This window comes from Oncorhynchus mykiss, chromosome 11 (genome assembly GCF_013265735.2).
Source record: "Oncorhynchus mykiss isolate Arlee chromosome 11, USDA_OmykA_1.1, whole genome shotgun sequence".
NCBI lineage: Eukaryota > Metazoa > Chordata > Actinopteri > Salmoniformes > Salmonidae > Oncorhynchus > Oncorhynchus mykiss.
The window spans coordinates 37,458,744-37,485,944 of NC_048575.1; the positions used below are offsets into that span (position 1 = coordinate 37,458,744).

General features: G+C 45.2%; 1 protein-coding gene across 22 annotated transcripts in view; it reads left to right on the forward strand.

Moving 5' to 3' along the window:
• The window catches only part of LOC110535656 (protein scribble homolog), a 128,853-nt gene that overhangs the window by 74,261 nt on the left and 27,391 nt on the right, over positions 1 to 27,201 (forward strand). For 17 of the 22 annotated variants that reach the window (XR_005034623.1, XR_005034622.1, XR_005034624.1 and 14 more), the window contains exons 13-29: positions 1,529 to 1,654; positions 1,884 to 2,066; positions 2,308 to 2,709; positions 6,029 to 6,091; positions 12,601 to 12,690; positions 12,870 to 12,947; positions 13,102 to 13,422; positions 16,662 to 16,742; positions 20,542 to 20,814; positions 21,340 to 21,450; positions 21,594 to 21,770; positions 21,932 to 22,048; positions 22,161 to 22,349; positions 22,456 to 22,575; positions 22,923 to 22,979; positions 23,308 to 23,364; positions 23,600 to 23,680. Coding sequence is in view for 19 of the 22 variants with exons in the window: in XM_036935390.1 (XP_036791285.1) it covers positions 1,529 to 1,654; positions 1,884 to 2,066; positions 2,308 to 2,709; positions 6,029 to 6,091; positions 12,601 to 12,690; positions 12,870 to 12,947; positions 13,102 to 13,422; positions 16,662 to 16,742; positions 20,542 to 20,814; positions 21,340 to 21,450; positions 21,594 to 21,770; positions 21,932 to 22,048; positions 22,161 to 22,349; positions 22,456 to 22,575; positions 22,923 to 22,979; positions 23,308 to 23,364; positions 23,600 to 23,680 (2,526 nt within the window). In the remaining 3 variants the exon portion in view is untranslated. The remainder of the gene's footprint in view (positions 1 to 1,528; positions 1,655 to 1,883; positions 2,067 to 2,307; positions 2,710 to 6,028; positions 6,092 to 12,600; positions 12,691 to 12,869; positions 12,948 to 13,101; positions 13,423 to 16,661; positions 16,743 to 20,541; positions 20,815 to 21,339; positions 21,451 to 21,593; positions 21,771 to 21,931; positions 22,049 to 22,160; positions 22,350 to 22,455; positions 22,576 to 22,922; positions 22,980 to 23,307; positions 23,365 to 23,599; positions 23,681 to 27,201) is intronic. The other 5 variants (XM_036935391.1, XM_036935409.1, XM_036935407.1 and 2 more) reach the window with 2 other exon arrangements.

Consider the following 27,201-nt stretch of genomic DNA (forward strand, 5'->3'; position numbering starts at 1 on the left):
TGTTACCCCACTCTTCCATTTCTGGGGGGGAATGGCCCTAGCCCACACCCTCAGATCCAACAGGTCCCTGACGTACTCAATGGGATTGAGGTCCGGGCCCATCGCTGGCCATGGCAGAACACTGACATTCCTACCTTGCAGGAAATCACACACAGAACGAGCAGTATGGCTGGTGGCATTGTCATGCTGGAGGGTCATGTCAGGATGAGCCTGCAGGAAGGGTACCACATCAGGAAGGGTACCACATCTTCCCTGTAACGCACAGCGTTGAGATTGCCTGCAATGGCAACAAGCTCAGTCTGATGATGCTGTGACACACCGCCCCAGACCATGACGGACCCTCCACCTCCAAATCGATTCCGCTCCAGAGTACAGGCCTCGGTGTAACGCTCATTCCTTCGATGATAAACGCGAATCTGACTATCACCCCTGGTGAGACAAAACCGCGACTCGTCAGTGAAGAGCACTTTTTGCCAGTCCTATCTGGACCAGCGACTGTGGGTTTGAGCACATAGGTGACGTTGTTGCTGGTGATGTCTGGTAAGGACTTGCCTTTCAACAGGCCTACAAGCCTTCAGTCCAGCCTCTCTCAGCCTATTGCGGACAGTCTGAGTCGGAGGGATTGTGCGTTCCTCGTGTTACTTGGGCAGTTGTTGCCACCCTGTACTTGTCCCGCAGGTGTGATGTTCGGATGTACCAATCCTGTGCAGATGTTGTCACACGTGGTCTGCCACTGCGAGCACAATCAGCTGTCCATCCTGTCTCCCTGTAGCTCTGTCTTAGGCGTCTCACTGTACGGACATTGCGATTTATTTCCCTGGCCACATCTGCAGTACTCATGCCTCTTTGCAGCACACCTAAGGCACGTTCACGCAGATGAGCAGGGTCCCTGGGCATGTTTCTTTTGGTGTTTTTCAGTAGAAAGGCCTCTTTAGAGTCCTAAGTTTTCATAACTTTGACCTTAATTGCCTACCGTCTGTAAGCTGTTAGTGTCGACCTTTCCACAGGTGCATGTTCATGAATTGTTTATGGTTCATTGAACAAGCATGGTGAACAGTGTTTAAACCCTTTACTATGAAGATATTTGGATTTTTAGGAATTATCTTTGAAAGACAGGTTCCCGAAAAAGGGACGTTTCTTTTTTGCTGAGTATACAATACATCAACAGTGCTTTATGAGGAGCTTGGTTCATGTGACTCGTGCACTGCACCAACCAACACGTTTTAAAATGAAGCGCTCTATGGCTGGTTCATTACTTAGCTTCCTTTCATTGTCCTTTCTTTCCATTCTGACAGGGCATGACAGGGTAAAGAGAGATATCCAGTCAGGGAAATCAGTAGCAGACTCCATTCCAGTCTAGTTTCGGCATCTCGGTCTTTGAGTTTCCTTGAGTCAGTTTGTTGTTCTTTTCTTGTGTCTAATTTACAGTTTGCAAAATACTTTTTGAGGCGGTCTCCTCCTTGTGTGTCTGTAGATGAACTGTCAGTCTGGGGAATTGACAGATTCTCGTCCGCGTGTGTCTGTTCAGGGTCTCCAGCGCCGGGCGACGCCCCACCCCAGTGAGCTGAAGGTCATGAAGAAGGTGATTGAGGAGAAGAGGAATGAGGCCTACATATCCTGTCATGATGGAGAGCCAGAGTCTCCTGGTACTGAGGTACAACACACCACTGTACATCCTACATGCCACCATACTTGAGATCCGTGAGTGAAGCTTTTTAACATTTTAAATGCATACATTCTGTAAGAACCATCATTGCTGTGGGTGTGGTCCATACAGATTATAGGTAAAGGTGTACTGTTGAAACAGAATCTAAGTCTGTACCTGTTGGCCACTTATCCAGCACGTTGTTCTAAGGATTCTGACGTGTGATTGGTGGTTGCAGGAGAAACGACTGAGCAATCTGTCCAATCAGAGCCACGACTCTGCGGCGTCCAACAGCACAGCCTCTGCCAACTCTCACGAGGAGAGACGGTGCGTGATTACCACAGCGAGAGAGAGCCTAGTGGGTGGGCGTGGTGAACAGGAGGAGGAGGAGCTAGACGAGATGGAGGTGGAGTATGTGGAGGTGAATTTCACTACTACGACAATCTGTTTCAATCACCTCTCCTAATACGGGTGCTGTAATTTTAAGACCTGGCACTTCGTGGCTAGGAAAACTCTGTACCCTAGTTCTACACTTTTTCCTGGTCAGGTAAACTAAATAACCATGACCAGTGAGACGGATCATTGTCTTCAATACGATCGGTTCCCCCCTGCTCTTTCTTTCTCTCCCGTCACTCACACCATCCTTTCCCTTCTTCCGCCAGCCCACGGTGCACTTTGCAGAGGAGCCCATATACCAGGGTGGGAATGAGGACGGTGAGGACGAGGAGGGTGGGGACGGGGTCCCATGCAGCGACATAGAGGAACAGAGGCCCCAGTTCCCTACGGAGAAGCAGCGTCTGATCAGGAAGGACACGCCGCACTACAAGAAGCACTTCAAGATCACCAAGCTGCCAAAACCCGAGGCGGTGGCCGCGTTGCTGCAGGGCTTCAGCCCCGACGCACACCTGGCCCAACACCCCACCTCGCACCACCCTGACCCCGAGAAGGAGGAAGAGGAAGAGGAGGAGTGTATGGTTACTCCACAGCGCCACAACAGAATAGAAGAGCCAAAGCAGGAGGAGAGGAGTCTGCTTCATGTCAACTCTTCCCTGCAGCCGGTCAAGGTAAACTGGGAGGGGGGGGGGGGGGTCAGGGGACGGTGGGTAGGAAACACAATTACTATACAGGCTACATAGTTCATAGTGAGTAGGGCTGTAGTACAAAACTAAAACGTACACCAGACCTGCCAACCTGCACAAATTCTGCATCCTGTGCAGAATGACGCAATTCTATGCGCACGATTGTGTTTTCCAAATTGTGTGTGTTAATCAATCACATTAGGCGTCATTACGGTGAAGGTATGTAGTCACGGTAGTTCAGTGCACGTCGCTGTGTTGATGGAAACAAACATGGCAGAGCGAACTCTTCCGCTAAAACCGTCCTTCGCAGAAAGCTATGTTGGACTTAAAGGTTAAAAGACCTTTGTTCATGAATCAGTTGTTGATTGGTCCTCTTGATATAGCTGTGTGTCACCAGCAGGCTGCTGAGATAATAGTCAGGTCACCAACGACAATGTTGCTGATTGGCCTAGTAGTTAGACCTAACTGGATGGATGAGGTCTGGAACAAGCTCTTGTAGGCCTAGTTCAGTTTCATATTCCATGTAGCCTACAGTAAGCTAGACTACTACGTTGCATGATTGAGTAATTCCGAATTTTCTTCCCAAACAAAATGAAGAAGCCCGTTTTACATTTTCACTAGACTATTCACACAAAGACACCTGTTAATTACAATAATCATTACCCCTAAATTGTGCAAGTGGTCATTGAGACCATTTCAATTTTATTTAGGATCAAATACGAGACTTTGTATTGGTTACATTGTTTGATCATTTAAGACTAGGGTTCAGGACATGGCAGTTACAGGTTTTTTTAATAATGCAAAATGCTCCTACTTCCTGAGGGGGAAGTTGACTGACCCCCTCCGGACCTCCACCCTACCCAACCTTAGTCATACATCAGCACCACCTCGTCAGAAAATCCTAGGGAGAGCCTTGATTGTACCTTGATTATACCTTCTAGTTAGCATCTAATTACCAAGTCAATTGCTTACCGTTCATACTGAGGCAGTCTTCTGCCAACATCATTATTAGGCTAAAAAAAGGTGCATTTACCTGTGATTTGAGCAGTTTGGGTGTTGCGAGCGCCGTCGTGAGGTCCGGGGGTCCCTCCGCCGTGCTGAGGTGGTACTCATAAAAATTATTCAAGGTTGGCAGGTCTGTACACACTCACTATCATGTTATTATGTAGTTGTCGTGTTTAGAGCCACACGTTTTTTACTCCTTCTGATAAGTTGACTACACTAACTGGGGCCACCTGGTCACGAAAAACTTGGCGCCCCTAACCATGTATCCCAATTTCAAATTAGCCAGGACTACCATGGGCTCGTTTTCCTTTAGTGTTTTTTGCCCTAATGAAGCTGACAGACAGTTGAATAAAGCTTTTGCACACCAGTTCTATTCATCCTGACATGTCAGTGGCCTGTTCGCCTCGATGCACACCCAAGACACTCAAATGCGTAGAAGCCCCCAGTCTTGTCACCCTGCAACCTGCATTCAGTCCGACTGCTGGCACTGGATTGGATTGAGAATGAGATTACATTGCATGTCATGTTGCCCTGCATAGGAAAAACGATTTGTTTACAGGAATGTTTGCCGGGAGTTTTATAGTTTGCACTCGGGTGCTTTTACGTTGCTCTCTCTGTCCCACACAAGCAGGATTCTCTCAGACATTCACAGGATGGCGCTAGTCGGTAACCTGTTGAAAGACATATAATAACTAACAAGAGTGGACTTTCTCATTAACAACATTTGATAAATGTTTGTAAATGTCATCAAACAGACTGACAGTTTACAAATGGACAACCAGCACAAACCAAATCCAGTGTGAGTTGTTTAAATGCTTAAAACGTGGACACATTTCACCCCTTTAGTCCTATTTGTGTACCAAATGGCACCCTATTCCATTTATAGTGCACTCCTTTTGACCAGAGCCCAATGGGTCTTGATCAAAAGTCGTACACTACAAAGGAAATAGGGTGCCATTTTGGATGTACTCATGTGTTTACCCACACAGTTCCCAGTCAACTCAGAGTGGAGCTCCCTCTTTTGGCTGCTCTGAGCTCTCGTGTCAAGTTTGCCGGCTCTCTTGGACCAGTTGTTAATAATGCCAATGATAAAATCTTTTAATACAAAGTGATTGTCTATCAAATGACGAATCCCCACCCCATCAGCTGTGCACCAGACGCCCCCTGCTGGCCCCCTGCCATAAAGTCCCCTGCACCATGCCTCTGTCTGCCCACCTCAGTACTATGCTTCTCACCATATAATTTGCTGTCTCCTGTTCTGTTTTTAATTGGTTAATGACTTCTCTCTGACCTGCCTTCCTATATTTGTGTAAAGGTGTACACCAGGGCTCCTGAAATATTTTTTTTTTCAAATGGATTATTAATCGTAATCACCACTAGAGCTGCTACCTAATATGCAGAGAATGAGTGCGGGGGTGTGTGTGTGTGATATAGTGTATGTGCGAGTCTATGCCTGTTAATCTGCAGACCATCCGGAATTTGTCTTGGCAGAGGTGGAAATGTTGAGACCCAGACAAACCGATTTCATTCATGAAGTATTGTTAGAGTGAGGTATGCACCTACATAACAACCTATTTTCGAACAATTCTGCAGCAGATTTCAATCTTAAAAGATAACAACGCATCAATGGCTTAGAACAATTTACATTTGCATTTTACACATCTAGCCACTATTTTTACAAGGCTGTCTAGATCTGGAATTGATTTGTTATTGCTTAATGGCTGATTTAGAATTTTTATATAATCTGTTTTTTGGGGTTGTTTATTGATTGACAAGTGCAACTAAATCTGAGAAAGACTACTGCACATTAGAACGTGTATTACCCAGGTCAAAGGGTTTACTGTGGTGTCTGTCTATAGGCTGGAGGGAACGTTGCTTTGGGAGCCACTGCTTTCTTTCCCCCATTTCTCTTTCTGCACACAAGCTGCTGTCCCTGTGTGGCCTGTAGCTCGCCTTATTCTGGGTCTCGAGTTTCCACCCCTGCCTGCATCTGCCTCTGGTGGCTGGGGAGTGAGTGATGTGTGTGACTGGTGTTGCCATTGTTCAAAGGACCTCCACTGGAAATCAAATTGGCCATAATAAATGTCCTTACTTCACACACTATACAATAGTGTATATGACCTTTTGGGGTTTATCCCAGTGGCTGAATTGGTGTGTGTGTGTGTGTGTGTGTGTTATTTTGAAGTGTGTGTTATTTTTCTTCTGATTTGAATGGATTTGGTTAGAGTATGCTTGTGTGCATATTAGTTACTTTGGCCTCACTAATCCGCATGCCTCTCGCTGGTTCCTGTCCTAACAGGGGGTGTCATTTGATCAAGTCAATAATCTCCTGATTGAGCCTGCTCGAATTGAGGAGGAAGAGGTCTGTACCTACTCTCTTTCACTCCATCCACTCTCGTTCTCTCTCCTTCTCCCACTCACCCATTCACCCACCCGCTGGCTCTCAGTTGGGGGGAAAAAACAAACAATAACTCGCATAAATCAATGATTAATCCAAGCCAAATGCCCAGAGAAATTCCCACCACAACTCTCCATCGGATCGCCAGTGTAGTAGAACTTGAAGGGGAGGATGCAGGAGTAACGCTTTATATGGTCAAAGGGTTATAGGATTTAAGTCATATCCAGTACATTGGGAATGTTTTCAGACCTATTCACTTTTTCACATTGTGGTGCGTTACAGCCTTATTCTAAAATATATTTAACAAAAATAAGTCATCAATCTACACACAATACCCCGTAATGACAAAGTGAAAACAGGTTTTTATAAAAAATTGTATGTATGTTTGTATGTACAGTGGGGCAAAAAAGTATTTAGTCTGCCACCAATTGTGCAAGTTCTCCCACTTAAAAAGATGAGAGGCCTGTAATTTTCATCATAGGTACACTTCAACTATGACAGACAAAATTAGAAAAAAAATCCAGAAAATCACATTGTAGGATTTTTAATGAATTTATTTGCAAATTATGGTGGAAAATAAGTATTAGGACTATTTCCCTACCATTTGTATTTCATTAACCTTTGACTATTGGATGTTCTTATAGGCACTTTAGTATTGCCAGTGTAACAGTATAGCTTCCGTCCCTCTCCTCGCTCCTCCCTGGGCTCGAACCAGCAACACAACCTCAACAGCCACCACATCGAAAAAGCGTTACCCATGCAGAGCAAGGGAAACAACCACCCCAAGGCTCAGAGCGAGTGAAGTTTGAAACGCTATTATGGCGCGCTAACTAGCCAGCCATTTCACTTCGGTCACACCAGCCTCATCTCGGGAGTTGATAGGTTTGAAGTCAGAAACAGCGCAATGCTTGACGCACAACGAAGAGCTGCTGGCAAAACGCACGAAAGTGCTGTTTGAATGAATGTTTACGCGCCTGCTTCTGCCTACCACCGCTCAGTCAGATTCTTAGATACTTGTATGCTTGTATGCTCAGTCAGATTATATGCAACACAGGACACGCTAGATAATATCTAGTAATATCATCAACCATGTGTAGTTAACTAGTGATTATGATTGATTGTTTTTTATAAGATACGTTTAATGCTAGCTAGCAATTTACCTTGGCTTCTACTGCATTCGCGTAACAGGCAGTCAGTCTCCTTGTGGAGTGCAACGAGAGGCAGGTGGTTAGAGCATTGGACTAGTTAACTGTAAGGTTGCAAGATTGGATCCCCCGAGCTGACAAGGTGAAAATCTGTCTTTCTGCCCCTGAACAAGGCAGTTAAACCCACCGTTCCTAGGCCGTCATTGAAAATAAGAATGTGTTCTTAACTGACTTGTCTAGTTAAATAAAGATTAAATAAAGGTGTAAAAGGAAAGAAAGAAAAAAAATTGGCAAATTGCCGCCCAAAAATACAGATTTCCGATTGTTATGAAAACTTGAAATCGGCACTAATTAATCGGCCATTCCGATTATTCGGTCGACCTCTAATATATATATATATATATAAAATAGAACGGATACTTTATTTACATAAGTATTCAGACCCTTTGCTATGAGACTTGAAATTGAGCTCAGGGGCATCCTGTTTCCATTGATCATCCTTGAGATGTTTCTACAACTTGATTGGAGTCAATCTGTTTCAAATTCATTTGATTGTACATGATTTGGAAAGGAAAGGCACACGCCTGTCTAAAGAAGATCCCAAAGTTGACAGTGCATGTCAGAGCAAAAACCAAGCCATGAGGAGGTCGAAGGAATTGTCTGTAGAGTTCAGAGACAGGATTGTGTTGAGGCACACACCTAGGGAAGGGTACCAAAAAAAATTGTCTGCAGCGTTGAAGGTCCCCAAGAACACAGCGGCCTCCATCATTCTTAAATGGAATAAGTTTGGAACCACCAATCGGGGGAGAACGGCCTTGGTGAGGGAGGATGGTCACTCTGACAGAGCTCCAGAGTTCCTCTGTGGAGATGGGGGAACCTTCCAGAAGGACAACCATCTCTGCAGCACTCCACCAATCAGGCCTTTATGGTAGAGTGGTCAGACTGAAGCCACTCCTCAGTAAAAGGCACATGTCATCCCGCTTGGATTTTGCCAAAAGCATCACGTCTGGAGGAAACCTGGAACCATCCCTATAGTTAAGCATGGTGGTGGCAGCATCATGCTGTGGGAATGTTTTTCAGCAGCAGGGACTGGGAGACAAGTCAGGATGAGGGAAAGATGAACGGAGCTAAGTATAGAGATCCTTGATGAAAACCTGCTCCAGAGTGCTCAGGATCTCAGACTGGGGCGAAAGTTCTCTTTCCAACAGGACAATGACCCTAAGCACACAGCCAAGACAATGCTGGAGTGGATTTGGGACAAGTCTTTGGATGTCCTTGAGAGAATAATGGGAGAAACTCTCCAAATACAGGTGTCTGAATACTGAAAAGGTCTGAATACTTAAGTAATTATGATATTTCAGTATATTTTTTTAATACATTTGCTAAAATTTCTAAAAACCTGTTTTTGCTTTGTCATTATGGGGCATTGTGTGTAGACTGAGGGGGGGGGGAACTATTTAATACATTTTAGAATGAGGCTGTAATGTAACAAAATGTAGAAAAATTCAAAGGGTCTGAATACTTTCCGAATATAAAACAATATGGTTATACAATTGTAATGAAGAAGTTCTATGTAATTGGTAAACAAGTGTTTACCCATCAATGACGCCCTACCCCATTCTCAAGTTCTACCACGCTGTTGCTCGTCCTTCTCCCGTTCTTCATCATCCTGTTCAGGCTGTGTGGCCCTTGAGTGAGTGAATGAGGTTGCTGGTGCTGCTGTCTGTGATGGAGGAGGTCCATCTTCTTTCAGCACCATCTTTCAGGTTTTACATTTACTCAACCGGTGTGTCTAGCAGGATCTGGCACACACATGCAACTTTTAACCCAGAGAAATGTGTTTTGTTAAAGGTATCTAAACCATCTAAAGTAGTTGAAGGATTTCTTTGTGAGAACATGTATGTGCATTATCAAAAAATAAAATGCTGTTCTTTCTCATCATGGTACCACGCCCTACATCTATTATGATATGACAAAGGAACACGCTGGCTCTTTCCAGACATTATAGTCCAGAGGGTAAGCACTTTGCTAAACGGTTTGCACTGCTGAATAGCTCAAGAACCACAAAGCAACTTATCAAGAACTTAAAGGCCCAGTGCAGTCAAAAACATGATTTTCCTGTGTTTTAATATAGATTTCCACACTAAGGTTGGAATAATATTGTGAAAATTACCACCTGAAATGTCACCTTTTTTTGTTGTTGTGGGAAGAAGTTTTAGTCTGCCTGGTGACATCACCTACCCGTAAATTAGTTAATAGACCAGGGGTTCCCAAACTTCTTTTGGCCAGCGATCCCTATTTTGAAAACCAAATGTTTTCGGGACTCTACCACGTAAAACAAAGTTCTGAAATAAACAGTCAGTGTTTACTATTTTAATTTGGGCTATGACAGTTGCACCAACAGAACATACACCATAATCTGTGAGGTGTACCACTAGTTGAGCTCTCCAGGAACATGGTTATGCCTAACATTTTTAGAAGCATTAGACCAGAACCTTGATGCAGTTTGATGTCTAAGTTTGAACATTAGTCAAGTATTTTTGACAGTATTTCAATCTGAAGACGGTATGGTTTGAAGTGACTGAAATGCATCAGAAAGGTATTGTGAAGTTCAGAAAGTCATCAGGTAATGATGTTGTATGATATTCTGTGTAGGAAAGAACATAATTGACGTTATTTCCCCACCAGTCTGATTTAGTGCCTGGTCTTGTCCACTACTTTCTAACGGCTTGTGGGCATAGTAGATGCAAACAGTACGCCAGTGATGGGGTCATAATATGTTGTAGATTAAAGCATTCAAAAGATGAAGCCACAAGTTTATTACAGCTGCATCTGGCGGCTACTGGAGGTTACTGACGTAACCCTGGTCCTATGAACCAAGCACACCTTTTCTCACGTGACCCCATTTTAAAATTAAGCTTTAAGATGACACACTAAGATATGTGAACGCAACATGCAAGAATGTCAATGATTTTACTGAGTTACATACAGTTCATATAAGGAAATCAATAAATTGAAATAAATCCATTACACCCTAATCTATGGATTTCACATGACGGGTGTGGATGTAGCCATGGGTGGGCCTGGGAAGGCATAGGCCCACCCACTTGGGAGCCAGGCCCAGCCAATCAGAATGAGTTTTTCCCCACAAAAGGGCTTTATTACAAACAGAAAAACATAAACTGTCCAAGTTGCTGGTCTCAGACAATCCCACAGGTGAAGAAGCCAGATCTGGAGGTCCTGGGCTGGCATGGTTACACGTGGTCTGCGGTTGTGAGTTCGGTTGGATGTATTGCCAAATTCTCTAAAATTACATTGGAGGTGGCTTATGGTAGAGAAATTAACATTCAATTATCTGCCAAGAGCTCTGTTGGACATTCCTGCAGTAAGCATGCCAATTGCACGCTCCCTCAAAACTTGAGACATCTGTGGTATTGTGTTGTGTGACACAACTGCACATTTGAATGGCCTTTTATTGTGTCCAGCACAAGGTGCACCTGTGTAATGATCATGCTGTTTAATTAACTTCTTGATATGCCACACCTGTCAGGTGGTTGAAATAAAATGCTCACCATCAGGGATGTAGCCAAATGTTTGCACAACATTTGAGAGAAATAAGCTTTTTTGTGCGTATGGAACATTTCTGTGATTTTTTATTTTAGCTCATGAAACATGGGACCAACACTTTACATGTTGCGTTTATATTTTTGTTCAGTGTGTGTGTATATATGCATATTTATTTTTAGGGTGGATATTCTAAGATATTCTTTGGAGAGGTTGGGTTTCAGACGTTTTCAGGAGATGGGCAGGGACTCTGCTGTCCTAGCGTCGCGGAAACTGGTTATCCAATTGGTCTGCCAGGGCAGAGAAGAGGTTTGACTGGGTTGAGTGGGAGCTGACCCAACGTAGGTGTGGGAGGTCCAAGAGACCAGATGTGGCGGAAAGGACTGCTCGGGTTGGGGTGTAGGGTTTGAGCATAACCTGAAGATCGGGAGGGGCAGTTCCCTTTGCTTCGACTGGAAGCCAGTGGAGTGTGTGGAGGGACGAGGTCACATGGATGAACTTGGAAGGCTGCGGTGTGCTGGATCAATTGCAGTGGTTTGATGCCACAAGCAGGGAGCTCAGCCAACAGGATTGCAGTAGTCTAGATGGGAGATGATGACGCCTGGATTTTGATTCATTTTGTACAATATTTCTATACATATCTACTATTTTAATGTGTATTACTTTGAAAGGATTGAATAGTGTCGTTGGGTGGTAGCACATACTTAACTAATAAGATAAGATACAAGATACCTACTGATTATTTTATGTTGGTGGCTTTGGTTATGGAGGCGTGATAGTTGGCCTTGGTGACTGGGTCTGCATTTCTGGTGAGGATGCCTATGGAATGGTTGGTACATGCATATTGTGCATCTGCGCTGCCCGTTGTTGCATGAGCGTTCTGCAACGGTGACAACGAGTTTGTGAGAGAACGGAGCCTTTTGACGACGACACACTGGAATGAACCTCCACTCCCTTCCCCCCACCCCAGAACACAGCACTCTTTCACTTCACTATTTCTTTCCTCTTCTTTCTCTCCCACTTATATTTCACCCTCATCCCCCACTTACTACCACTCTGCACAGCTTGCGCGGACAGCATTCACACATCCAGTTTAGACCCACACACCACCTTTGATGTGACTGTTCCATGACCGAGTATTGTGTCTGAAACTAGCCTTCATGTTTTATGTCAAAAGGATTACGTGTGTGTCGAGTCGTTTCACTGTGCGTCTTTGGGCTAATGTCAATGCCTTGTGATATGATGGGTAATTTGTTTAGTACTACCGTTAATGATATTTTTACTCCAAAATGGCCACCTTTTTAATAAGTTACTGTAGCTACTCTCTGTACGGAGAGATGGAAGGCAAGACTCAGGCCTTTTCTCATTCGACATACACTTGAGTTGAGTTTAGCCCTGAGACCAGAGTAGCCCTGTCCATCCCGTCTGTCTGTCCCTAGTCTATCCATGCCGCACTCCCCAGATCGGCACCACATTTTGAGTGGAGAGGGGGTTCACTCACTCCACTTGACTTTATTTAAATAAATAGTCAATTAAATTCATTTACTGTCCAATCAACATTACACGTAATCACATTATCAGTTGGTTCATCACAATATGCAGCAACCTTCAAATTGACATTTGACCCAAAAGTATAATCTTGTTAAAAACAATTGTGTCAAGTGGAGTGTGGTGAGCCCTCTTCCTTCCTGTCCTGTCTGAGGATAGGGCTGTTGTATGAGGCGACTCAGCTCAGTGCGCTGACCCCCTCTCCTCCGTTTCCAGTACACCCTGACCATTCTACGTCAAACTGGGGGCCTGGGCATCAGCATAGCCGGAGGACAGGGATCCACACCCTACAAGGGGGATGATGAGGTGAGGGCCAAGGACAGCTGTGGAGACTCCTAAATGTACAGATGGATTGTGTCCCAAATTCTCTATAGGGAACCAGTGCCCTGGTCAAAATAGTGCACTGCATAGGAAGACGATATTATTTTGGATACATGCTGGGGACTGATTGAGACTTGTGACTGTGTACTTGTCTGTCCCTCCAGGGAATTTTCATCTCCAGGGTGTCTGAAGAGGGCCCTGCAGCGCAGGCTGGGGTCAAAGTGGGAGACAAACTCCTAGAGGTAAAGTGTGTGCATGTGCGTGCTTGATAAGCGTATGGGTGCCCATTCTTATGCCTGTTTGCAGCCATGGTGCATTGATGGTCAAGGTCCATGAACAGGCCTTTTGACTGTAGAGAGAACCATGATCTCCGCTCCCTCCCGCCCTCTCTCTCAGGTGAACGGTGTGGTTCTCCAGGGGGCAGAGCACCACACAGCGGTAGAGGCCCTGCGCAGCTCGGGCGCCGCCGTCTCCATGAGCGTCCTCCGGGAGCACATGGTGGAGCCGGAGAACGCCATCACCACCACACCGCTAAGGCCAGAGGACGACTATTTCCCCCGGGAGAGACAGGCCAGTGGCCTTCCCTTCTGCATTGAGGCAGGCTCCCCCGCAGGCTTCCGACACAGGCTGTCTGCCTGCCTGGTCCGCAATGACAAAGGTCTCGGCTTCAGCATTGCCGGGGGCAAAGGCTCCACAGCCTACCGCACGGGGGACATGGTGAGCTGAACACACACACATCCCTAGTGTGTACAGTAGACACTGAGATTCACACACACATCCCTCAATGTACAACAGAGTGGTGTAGGAATATTGGGTGTTCAGAGCCGATTAATATTTCATCCTCCTGGTCTTAGTAGTGAAACCCTTTTTGTATGTATGTGGTGTCAGGTTGTCCCACTTCTCAAGTCAACAACACGATACCTCTAACTGCGCTAGCTACAGCATTAGAGGGAGAGTTTAAGAGTCAGGATTCGTGGATTTCCTACGTATTTCTGTATTATGCCGAGTCATAGTCTCCCCCCCCCAACCCCTCTAAGGTTTTCTCATTCTGACAACCCCTTTTCCAGTTCCAGCATTTACAGCCATCACCAAGGAGACAGAGATGTGAATAGCGAGCCGACACCTGATAGGTCCTGTGTAACTGGGACGGGAGGGGCCAGGGGGTATTTTGTTTGCCACTGCATTGGCTACATTCATGGCTACATGTCCTGTGCAAACACCACTCTCAAACACACACACACACACACACACACAGCTCGGGGAGCCTGTGGAGAGAAACCGACATGCACACTTATCGCTGGAGTCTGTAAGTCTGCCTTTTTCTAGAATGGATGGTATCTCTGTTGAGATGGGTTAGGAGTAGGCCTTCACTTTGTCTGCCCTGTGCATGATAGTTTAGAATTTAGGAGCTGAACCATAAGTACAACAGTGGAGGCTGCAGAGGGGAGGGTGGCTCATAGTAATGTCTGGAACAGAGTAAATGGAATGGCATCAAACCCATGGAAACCATGCGTTTGATGTATTTCGTATCATTCCACCTCAGCCATTACCATGGACCTGCCCTCCTCAATTAAGGTGTCACCAACCTCCTGTGAAGTCCATGTACTTCAGTTATTCTTGTGCTGAGATCCTGCCGCATAAATACTACTTAACGAGCCCAAACAAACAATTGAGGGTAGTGGTAGACTAGTGACTGAATAAGACCTCTAGACTATATTAAGTCCTGGCTGGGCTTGCAACCAAAGGCACTAAAGTAATACTGCTAAAAATGTGTCAAAGCAATTCACTTTTTGTCCTGAATAAGAAGTGTTATGTTTGGGACAAATCCAATGCAACACATTAGTGAGTATCACTATCCATATTTTCAAGCATAGTGGTGGCTGCATCATGTTATGGGTATGCTTGTAATGGTTCAGCTCATCATTATTGGACATCCCCTGGTAAGCCCTCTCCCAGAGTAGACTGACTGATTTAACTAGCAGGGGGCATTGCAGACCTGTTGCATCAGACTAAGTCGATAGCTAAAGTCTACGCCTCTTTGTCTGTGACTGGTCAACAGTTGGGATTATTCAATAAAGTCTTTGAAGTCATTCAACGAGAGACGATTTGTTTTCATGCACATTTTTTGTTGTTGAGAATGTCTCTGTCTGGTCATGGTTTTAAAATGTATGAAATCTCATGTAGTATCAACATTTGCTGTGGGAGCTGTAGCCACAGTGATTTGAGCTATCTGATTGGCCAGCGCAGTAGGCACACTTGAATTAGCCACAGCTCTCCTGGTGCGCCGGGAAGGAATTACAGCTGTCAGTCTTTCTGGGTAAGTCTCCAAGATCTTTCCACGCATGGATTGTACAATTTTTGGCCATTATTCTTTTCAAAATTCTTCAAGATCAGTCAAAATTGTTGTTGATCATTGCTAGACAATCATTTTCAGGTCTTGCCATATATTTTCCAGTAGATTTAAGTCAAAACTGTAACTCGGAACATTAACTGTCTTCTTGGTAAGCAACTCCAATGTAGATTTGGCCTTGTGTTTTAGGTTATTGTCCTACTGAAGTGTGAATTTGTCTCCCAGTGTCTGTTGTAAAAGCCAGGTTTTCCTCAAGGATTTTGCCTGTGCTTAGCACCATTCCGTTTCTTTTTTATCCTGAAAAACTCCCCAGTCCTTAACGATTACAAGCATACACACAACATGATGCAGCCACCACTATGCTTGAAAATATGGATAGTGGTACTCACTAATGTCTTGCGTTGGATTTGTCCCAAACATAACACTTCTTATTCAGGACAAAAAGTGAATTGCTTTGACACATTTTTAGCAGTATTACTTTAGTGCCTTTAGTTGCAAACAGGATGCATGTTTTGGAATATTTGTGTTCCTTCTCACACTGTCAATTATGTTATTATTGTGGAGTAACTACAATGTTGATCCATCCTCAGTTTTCGCCTATTACAGCCATCAAATTCTAACTGTTTTAAAGTCACTATTTGCATCATGGTGAAATCCCTGAGCGGTTTCCTTCCTCTCCAGCAATTGTTAGGTAGGACGCCTGTATCTTTGTAGTGACTGGGTGTATTGATACATCATCCAAAGTGTAATTAATAACTTCACTATGCTCAAAGGGATATTCAATGTCTGCTTTTGAAAAAAAAAAAATGCTTGGCCATCTACCAATAGGTGCCCTTCTTTGCGAGACATTGGAAAACCTCCCTGGTCTTTGGGGTTGAATTTGTGTTTGAAATGTACTGCTCGACTGAGGGACATTACAGATCATTGTATGTGTTGGGTACAGAGATGATGTAGTCATTCAGAAATCATGTTAAACACTATTATTACACACACAGTGAGTCCATGCAACATATTATGTGACAAGCACATTTTTACTCTTGAACTTATTTAGGCTTGCCATAACAAAGGGGTTAAATATCAAATCAATCTAATGTATTTATAAAGCCGTTCTTACATCAGCTGATGTCCCAAAGTGCTGTACAGAAACCCAGCCTAAAAGCAATGCAGGTGTAGAAGCACGGTGGCTTTACTTCTTGACTCAAGACATTTCAGCTTTTCATTTTTTATTAATTTTGTAAAATTTCAAAATAAATAATTCCACATTGACATTATTGGGTATTGTGTTTAGGCCAGTGACAAAACAATTGAAATGTAATATATTTTAAATTCAGGCTTTAACACCACAAAATGGGAAAAAGTAAAGGGGTGTAAATCATTTCTGATCTCAATCTCAATTTCATGCACTCATATTAGACACTCATTAGAACCAGGATGATGTGCACAGACATGGGCTTGCATCCCCAATGCCACCCTATTCCCTACATAGTGCACTACTTTTTTTTTACCAGCGCCGTATAGTGCACTATATAGGGAATAGGCTGCCATTTAGGACATAGACAGGATGAAATTATGAACTGACTCTTGTGCCACGTGTCCGTCTCTGCAGGGGATCTACATCTCGCGGATCGCAGAGGGAGGGGCGGCCCACAGAGACTGCACACTCCGAGTAGGGGACAGGGTCATCACCGTGAGTACCCCTCCACTCCTCTGTTTAAGCCCCATGGAGGCATCCCAAATGGCACCCTATCCCTTTTTGACCAGTGCACTATATATGGAATAGGGTGCTAATTGAGACACCACCCATGTTCTTCTCTTGCTCTCTGGACCAGAGCTCGATCTGTGTGAACTTCATGCCAAACACACCAACCAAGCACACACACGTTAGATAACGTGGTGAGTAATCTCATCAAACTCACAATATGGTACATTCAAGCTGCTAACAACCCGTTCCATCTCATCCCAAAGATGCTCTATTGGGTTGAGGTCTGGGGACTGTGCAGGCCACTCAAGTAAACTGAACTCTTTTATTTTTGTATTAATTTTGTAAATCTGTTTTCAAGTATTCTCAAGCGTTAGAGGGAGTTTGTATACAAATATAAGCAAGGTTTCAAATGATTGATTTAGTTGCTTGGCTCATTGCACTCTAGCGACTCTTTGTGGCGGTCCGGCCGCCTGCAGGCTGACCTTGGTCGTCAGGTGAACAGTGTTTCCTCCCTACAAATTGCTGGGGCTGGCTTCCGTGTTGAGCGGGTGGGTGTTAAGAAGCACGGTTTGGGGGGGGGGGTCGTCATGTTTCGGTGGACGCATGACTCGACCTTTGGCCTCCCGAGTCCGTTGGGGAGTTGCAGCGATGAGACGAGATCGAAATTGGGGAGAAAAAGAGGGTAACATATTTTTTTTAAATGAGTGCACTATGCAGGGAATAGGGTGCCATTTGGGACGCAATCTTAGACTAGCATGACCTTAGCTGACATGTGTGTGACTGACTGCTGGAGCCAAGGTTCCTGCACGGTTCTTCACTGTGCCTCTCTTTACTGTGGTTATAATAGTGTTTTTATTATACAATGGCATGGCCTCACCTGCTGACAGAGTGCTGATTCAGAGTGGCACCTCATGCTCATATCCTTGACCATGGCTACAAAGGTAGGGCCTTGATGTGATCGCTCAATAGGCTTTTTTACCAATCCAGTGATTCATTCTATCTTGAGACATTCGCTAACCCCTTAGTTACGTTTGTGTGCCGCGTGAAATAGTGTCCTCTTGTGTGTCTCTACAACTACTACTGTCTTGTTCCCTCATTCTCTGAGTCATAACCGTTTCTCTCTCCCTTGCCTCTTCCCCCTCCTATGTGAGGGAAATCCTAAAATGGCTTCCTGAATGATTCTGTTCCTCTCTGGTCTCTCGGCTTCTCTCTTGCGCTTTCGCTCTCTCTCCTCTCCCTCACTCTCTCTCTCTCGTGCGCTCTCTCTCTCCCTCTCTGTGAACCTGCTCTCTCACTCTCCCTCTCCCTGCATGGCAACTAATGCTCAATGTGTCTCCTTGCCTGCTCGGTGGTGGTGGGTGTTTTGTTGGGTGTGTGGGCGGAGCTTCTGTGGTAACCGCATGTATTACCATAGCAGCAGCCGCAGTAAGCTTTTCAGCCAACGGTAAGAGCCGGTACTCTATGGTCAGTGCTGGCTTCTGTTTGTCTCTCGGACAAGAGGACCAATGACACAGCCCGCTTTTTTGACCCTCACCCCTCAGAGGTATCAGGACCTCGTTCTACATTTTAGGAAAGTTTACAGACTGCAGTCAATCCTCAAATGCCCTCTGTAAAGCAATAGAATAGTTTAAAATGTGTAAAGGACAAGAGCTAGGTCTAGGAGCAGCACTGAGGCTGGAGCTGTAGAAAAGTATTGATAACTCTGTTTGCTGACTCAAGATCAGCCCATTCTTTGGCAGTCCATCATATGACGTTGCTCTCTGTATCAGTGAGCAATCGCAAACGGATGGCATAAACATAAGTCAGATTGGCCAACGTCCAAAAGACTGTATAGTTTATTGCATTGACAGGACTTGTAGGACTACTTTCAAGACTTTGGACATTGGAGGAAGACTTAACATGCAGAAGTTCCTGAAGAAGCTCATTGCTAGCTTGCCCTCTGCTCCTCCATTCTCCTCCCTTCTCCTCCTGCCTCCCTTCTTCTGTATGGGTATTGGCTCCTGGTCTCTTCAGATATCACTCACTCTGGCTTACTTTGTTGCTGTACGTCTCAATGTACTATATTGAGCAATGATTGAGTTACTTTATTATAGTACTAATATACAGCTTTATGGCAACGTGATGTGCTTCTAAACAATGAGGATATTAGTCTAAACCAGGGGTTGGAACCCAAATTATTTTCCAATCGTTTTGTTCTAAACAGAACCATTATTTATTTCATTCCGTTCCACTATTTCGAACAGAAAAATAAAGTTATGAAGCGGTTCTAACCAAAAATAAGTCATGGTTTATATTGTTTCTTTCTGTTCCTTTTTAAGCCTCTGAATGTTTATTATTTTTATTTTTATTTAGCTTAAATTTGTTCACAAATGGAATAGAGCAGCTTGTTATGGAGCCGGTAAGCCATGTACATGCATTTGACAGACAAGTGTGAGAGTGTAGTGGGCCTAACATAGATAACGCATGTCATAACAACAAGATGCCCAGCGCTCTCCTCACTCTCAATTTCAGTTGCAAGTCGCACGACTGAAACTGAACTGAACTGAAATTGAGAGTGAGGAGAGCGCTGGGCATCTTGTTGTTATGACATGCGTTATCTATGTTAGGCCCACAGAATTATACCCACAGAATTATATCTAGTGGTAAGTTACCATGATGGAGCATTCAAGCTTCAGATTAACTCACTCACTGAGTGACTTCTATGAAGGAACTTTGAATGTCTTTGAACTTCAGTGTTTGCTTAACTAACGTTTGGACCAGAGCTTGCTCTTGATCATGACTCTCAGTTCCATGACATTACACGTAATACTGCCTAGAGCTATCGACAGCTAGACCAGAGCTTGCTCTTGATCATGACTCTCAGTTCCATGACATTACACGTAATACTGCCTAGAGCTATCGACAGCTAGACCAGAGCTTGCTCTTGATCATGACTCTCAGTTCCATGACATTACACGTAATACTGCCTAGAGCTATCGACAGCTAGACCAGAGCTTGCTCTTGATCATGACTCTCAGTTCCATGACATTACACGTAATACTGCCTAGAGCTATCGACAGCTAGACCAGAGCTTGCTCTTGATCATGACTCTCAGTTCCATGAGATTACACGTAATACTGCCTAGAGCTATCAAGAGCTAGACCAGAGCTAGTCAACAAGCTAGCAACACCAAAATGAAAACATATCTTACCTTTTTTGTAGTTAATAAGTCCAATGTGAAACTTGATAACTATATACTTGATAAACTTGATAACTATACTGTCCTTAACTCGCATAGAAAAAGTGAATCCATTGTTCTCGATTTAAAAATATCTCCCTAATTTATTAATCATACCTTTAACGTCAGTAGCTACAGTAGACTATTCATGCTTCGGAGGGAAGGGAGAGGCAGGTAGCCTACACGCACGCACACACATACACACTGGCAAAGATTTTCAGCTGGCAGGTAGACATTGAAATAAGTTTGAGTGACAGCGATGGCTTTTTTTTCTCTCTTTCTTTTTTGACACTGGACAATATGCCTGAAATGTAAAATTAAGTTATTAACCGGTTCCTGTGCTTTTAAAATAAGTTATTTTCCAGAACAGTATATATCACTTTCGTTCTTGGTTCTGTTCTTCAAAAAATGTCATTATTTTCCGGTTTTCTGTTCCCTGAACCGGTTCCAACCCCCGAACACATAGCTCTCTTCCCTCACTGAACCTCTAGTCCTGAGTGTTGCACACTGTGTTTAGTCAGTCAGCCTACTGACGCCTGCCCTTATTGGTTGTGCCGTTGGATCCAGATCAATGGCGTAGACATGACCGAGGCCAGGCACGACCAGGCAGTAGCGCTGCTTACCGGCACCTCTCCCACCATTGCTCTCCTGGTGGAGCGTGACCAGGCCGAGCCGGGCACCCCAGGGTGCTCCCCGGGCCTGTCCCGTGCCCGCACCCACTCCCCCCCACCTCCAGAGCCCTCTGACTCACCCGACCAGGAAGAGGGCAACGACGACTCCAGCCTCTTGCCCCACGGGAACCACCTGAGCCAGCCGCTGGAGGACGAATACCCCATCGAGGTGAGACGAAGGGAGCGAACGAAGCGGGTGGAAAAATGGTATAGGGCTATGTTATGGGGATAGTGGTAAGTTACCATGATGGAGCATTCAAGCTTCAGATTAACTTTAGTTTTAATACCTTTACATTAGGCTTTTATCTCGAATGCTCTACAGCTCAAGAAAAGATGGTGCAAGGTACGAATGCTTAGTCCTGACATAATAAAGCATAATAAACCTAGGCTGGTGTAGTGTGGCCCAGTGAAATGCAGCAAGACCTGGAGTCTGTTCCATTGACTTAGAGCTTAGGCCTATGTCTTATCTCATACCTGTCTTCAAGTAGATATAGTAGATCCATGGATAGTTTGTGTTCCTTGTCTAGTAGAAGTTATTGACTTAAAGATTGAGTGTATTTGGTATTTGCCGGTTGTGACACTGATGTTTTCCCGAATTCCTCATGTCTCCTGATACTGTATTTGTAGAGCCCATATCGTAGAACCTTGTCCCTCAATTGAAACAACACTGTAGCTTCATTTCCTCTCCTGACAGGAAGTGGTGTTGGTGAAAGCGGGCGGCCCCCTGGGACTGAGCATCGTGGGAGGCAGTGATCACGCCAGTCACCCGTTCGGCATCAACGAGCCTGGCGTCTTCATCTCTAAGGTTTCTCTCTTGCTCCCCCTCTCTCTCTCTCTCAATTCAGAAGACTTCAACTCTCTGTCGCTCTCTGTCTCTCTCGGTCGCGCTCACTCCCTCTCTCTCATTTTCCCGAGTTTGTGTATTTCACCCTCGCCTGCCTGTGCTAGGTGATCCCCCATGGCTTGGCGTGTCAGAGTGGGCTGCGGGTGGGGGACAGGATACTGGAGGTGAACACCATCGACCTGCGCCACGCCACCCACCAGGAGGCTGTTAAAGCCCTGCTCTCCAACAAGCAGGAGATCCGCATGCTGGTGCGCAGGGACCCCTCGCCTCCCGGGATGGAGGTGACGTCTCTTAAACCCACATGTGTTCACGGAAATAGGCCTACACAGTAGACCCACATACGTGCACACACAGCTTCTGTCCCTTCTCACACACACACACACACACACACACACACACCCCCCAACCAGTCTCATCTCCTGATCTATGTGTCCCAATACAGGAGATAGTGATCCAGAAGCAGCCTGGAGAAAAGCTGGGCATCAGCATCCGCGGCGGTGCCAAGGGCCACGCTGGCAACCCCTTCGACGCCACCGATGAGGGCATTTTCATATCCAAGGTACCTGGAACCCACCTTGTCATTCTATCCCCCTTGGAATACGGCCAATGATTGACCTCCTTTGATATATTGACTCCTCTTAACCCCCCCATCCCTGCATCACCCCCTGTAGGTGAGCTCCAGCGGTGCGGCGGCCAGGGATGGCCGTCTGCTTGTGGGCATGCGGATCTTGGAGGTGAGTAACTACAGCCTGCTGGGCATGACCCACACGGAGGCTGTACGCGTGCTCCGCGCCGTGGGAGACACCCTGGTCATGCTGGTGTGTGACGGCTTCGACCCTGGCAACGCTGCCGCTGTAGAGGTGAGGGAAACGGATTAACATCCATTCCGGGTTGTAATGATCCTTAGATACAGAGTCAGATACAAATCGGATGCCATGTTAATAGCGCGTCTTTGTTTAATCTCAGGCGTCACCGGGCATCATTGCCAACCCGTTTGCCGCAGGCATCGTGCGTAAGAACAGCATGGAGAGCATCTCCTCTATAGACCGAGACCTGAGTCCCGAGGAGATGGACATCCTACAGAAGGTGAGAATAATATGACACACAGCCAGTGGGAGGGTCTGCACTCAGGCTTCAGTGGATGGTGTCCGGTGCGTGGGAGAAAAACCTGAGTGTAGAACTACGTTGGTAGTCGCACTCAACCCAACGAGGCCGAGATGCTAAAATATACTTAATTTAATCCATGCTCGAAAGAATAACAAAAGCTGTTAGTGCAAAGTGAAAAAACAACAAAAAAAGCATACGTTTCAACTACACACGCACTCACTCACACACACACAAGACTCTCACACACACACACATACTAAACACAGGGGAAAACGGAGTAGATCACTTTTAATATGAAACATTTTGACCTAAAATCTATTTCCTAGGAGGTGGAGATGGTGCGAGAGACGTCCCAGTGGGAGAGAGAAGAGATGGAGAAGGTGGTGAGTGAGACCATGTAGCCAAGTCCTACTTCGCATGCTTTTTCTGCTACTGTGGCAAATTAACAGAGCCCTTTTCTAATGTGTGTGGGTTCTATCCTTTCTCCCCCTACTCTCTTTTCTTCTACCCTTTCTCTGCCTCCCCCGACCCTCCCCTCCCTCCCCTCATAATGTCTGGGTCGTCCATACACCACTCCCATCTCCACTCACTCCACCTCCACTTAATTCCTCCATCTCGTTTGTCTTTTATCCCATTTCACCTGCATTCATGTCATCCCCTGTTTTCCATTATCTGTGTGGCTGGGTGTCCTCCCCTGTCCTCTCTGTGAAGGAGCGCATGCGCTTGGAGCGTGAGGAAGATACTCGCCTGCTAGAAGAGAAGACCGAGGTGAGACTGGTACCCCCTGGGCCTCAGAGTCCTCAGCTCAACCAACTGCCTCCCTGTCAGAGAGGTGGACAGCTCCAGAGGATTTTACTATAGCCTCTGAGATGTTTTGCAACCTGTTGCGCTTCAATGCATATTTATGTAATCATGAAGTTACTTCCTTACAGAGTGACACATGAGAGGGAAGTAATTTTCCCCCACTATGTCTGACACTCCACCCTCTTCCCCTTTCCCTCAGAACCTGGGCACTGGGCCTCTGAAACTGGACTACCGGACGCTGGCCGCACTGCCCACCACCGCTCTTCAGAAGGTCAACAGGGTAAGTAAGAAATATACAGTAATTAGTTTACTTGAAAGGTAACTCTTATAGTAGACCTCTTATAAGACCTGTGAACCTTGACTAAGGCTGTGAAATGCCTGGAATTGTCTGCTGACTATCTTGGAAATGGTCCCTTTGGGCCCAGAATAGACCTCCCTGTGGAATCCACCCTGTTTATCTCCCGGGAAACCCTCTGTGGCCAGAGGTCAAGCAGGTGCCTCTGGAGGCTAGGGGGAGAATGTGACCCCCCCCATCCCCTCCCAATGTTCACAACCCTGACTCCTGCCTTCCTCACCAACGCCTTGGGCCCAAAGAATCGATTGCCTCTACAATGGAATGGAACCATTCCACTCACTTCTGTGATATGATGAGATGCTACATTCCAAAACAAGATCCATTTGTTTCATCATGCACGCCATGTCAATGGATCCGTCTACCTTGGCTTGAAGACATCGTTTACAAAACAAAATGAGATGAATCGAAGGGTGAGGACACAAAGAAAAACTGAAGGCTGCCTTTCACATCATTAGCTGGAATGCTGGGAAATAGAAGAGAAGTGAAATGATGCAGCCAAAATGGTTGGTACCTGTTTCAGGAAAAACACCGAAGTCGCTGGACTGATTGGAGGAGGTGGGTAAGGGGGGACAGCTGGCCGTTATTTTAAACTTAGGGTAGGAGGGGAGTGGGAGGGATGCAGGCGAGAGGGAGGGAGAGTGTCCCTGGAAGAGTGTGGGCTCTATTAGTCAGTCAGTCAGTGTCCCTGGAAGAGTTTGGAGCTACTGCACCCCTGGTCCCAACAGCCTACAGTGAGTATAGGGACAGCGCCTGGCGGGGCAACTGGGCTGGGCTCTTCTGTCTTTCTTGCACGTTTCCTTCCTTCATTTATGTATTAATGTATTCTACCGTCATTGTGTCAATTCTATATTCTAGCTACATGTGTGAACAGCAGCCATTTTTGCTAAAGCTGTAAATTACCAAGGATTTATGAGCTGACATAAATACATTATTACGCTCTCATACCTGTCACCGTTTTAGGGTCTTACATAGATGCATGTACATGAGAGGCTACTATTTGTGTCAATATTGTAGTTTTTTTCCCAAGCTTAGTTTGTATTCGGGGTCTTTATTGTATTTTGAGCTATTTGTGTTCTGTTAGCTATTTATTTTACCTTAATGCAACAGTGGTTAGACCTATAAGCTCTAGTACTAGGCCATGGGGCTTTTCTGGGAGTGCTTAACCTATATATTGCCTGCAGCTGTTCTTGCATTATGGCTGTGCATTAGAGTTAGAATGAGGACCCCTGGGTTCCATGACCTGTGTACCCAGGATGATTACCAGTGGTTCTTGTCATGACTCCCTGAGATTTTTCCTGTCGATTGGTATGTTGGATTTTCATTTGTTGGATTTACATTTTTTGCGATAATTTTAATCCCTGTCTATAGTTTATTTTTATCATAATGTTTATCTGCGATATTCTGACAGCTGAAGTTTGGTCATGTTATGGTATGTAATCATAGTATCTAAGGTATGTAGCAAGTCATATGAAGAAACATGCTTCTTGGCATGAGAAGGGAGCGGTAAGCAGAGATTGTGTCGTGATGAACCACACTTGGCTCCACCCTTCACCCAGGCCTTCTGGGTAAAGTTAGTCTCACCTTGTTGGCATGTTGATCGTCTTTCTTGCACCTCCCCTCCTCCCTCAGGCCTCCAGCCGTAGCCCAGCTGTCCTCGACAGTCTTCTGAGCCTGTGCCAAAAGGGTACTGGTTTACATACCACCCCACCAGGGTTTCCGTTAGCCAGTAATTGACAGATAAAAATGAAAGTATGAAAAGCCAATAAAAAAAAATTGCCGGCCAAATTGACTTCAAAATAATGCTTTTTATTCATTGATGGAAATATCAGTTGATGGAGATGCATTTGACAGTCATGCTTATCAGCCTGTGTATTTTCATTATTTATCGCGCACGCCTATTTTGAGGGGAATATCGCTTGTCAGACCGCTAGAGTTGCTGCTGCAGCTTCTCAGCTCGTTGCTGCTGGAGAGAAATGTGCTGATGCCCAGTCATTGCGCAACAAATGTAACCACAATTACATGTTAAAAACAGAGCTTCTCTATGTTTATTTTTTCTCAACTTGTAATTGAAGCGCGCCTCCTTTTCACCCTACAGGTTTATAGGCAACGGTAGGCATGTCACCCACCACTTTACAATGTAAGCTGGAGGCAGTATGCATTTTGAAAACATTTACTTCATTTGTTTGAAACCTGGTCGTTTTACTTCATATATTATGAGGCATGCCTTGGGCGGCAGGTAGCCTAGTGGTTAGAGCGTTGGACTAGTAACCGAAAGGTTGCAAAATCGAATCCCCGAGCTGACAAGGTAAAAATCTGTCATTCTGCCCCTGAACAAGGCAGTTAACCCACTGTTCCTAGAATGTCATTGAAAATAAGAATAGTTAAATAAAGGTCAAATAAAATAAATAAAAATGACCTTGCTTCAAAGTAGCCGAGGCAAAATCCCACCATAGAAATGTGGAGGAAATTATTTTATGAAGACTTCCTCATAGGCCATTGAAACCAGCATTTCTCTCCTGTTCTGTTGGTTTTCAACTTTCTTTCGTTGTCCAGAAGCCAAAGGCACAATCCTAGTCATATTAGCAGCCCATCCTAGTTGTTGCATCTTTAGATTCCCCCTCTTTCTAAGTTTCTAACAGATTTTCATCTGTCACTTAAGAAAACCGCTCGCGAATTGCATTTTGGAAAATGTTTGAAAATTAGGTTTTATTAGCTGCTTCATTACAGGAGTTGCATGTTCTGTTAAGATGAATTACCATAATCTAAACTCAGCAAAAAAAGAAACGTCCCTTTTTCAGGAACCTGTCTTTCAAAGATAATTCGTAAATGTCCAAATAACTTCACAGATCTTCATTGTAAAGGGTTTAAACACTGTTTCCCATGCTTGTTCAGTGAACCATAAACAATGAACATGCACCTGTGGAATGGTCGTTAAGACACTAACAGCTTACAGACGGTAGGCAATTAAGGTCACAGTTATGAAAACGTAAGATACTAAAGAGGCCTTTCTACTGACTCTGAAAAACATGCTCATCTGCGTGAATGTGTCTTAGGCATGCTGGAAGGAGGCATGAGGACTGTAGATGTGGCCAGGGAAATAAATTGCAATGTCCGTACAGTGAGACGCCTAAGACAGCGCTACAGGGAGACAGGATGGACAGCTGATCGTCCTCGCAGTGGCAGACCACGTGTGACAACATCTGCACAGGATTGGTACATCCGAACATCACACCTGCGGGACAGGTACAGGATGGCAACAACAACTGCCCGAGTTACACCAGGAACACAAAATCCATCAATCAGTGCTCAGACAGTCCGCAATAGGATGAGAGAGGCTGGACTGAGGGCTTTGCAGGCCTGTTGTAAAGGCAGGTCCTCACCAGACATCACCAGCAACAACGTCGCCTATGGGCACAAACTCACAGTTGCTGGACCAGACAGGACTG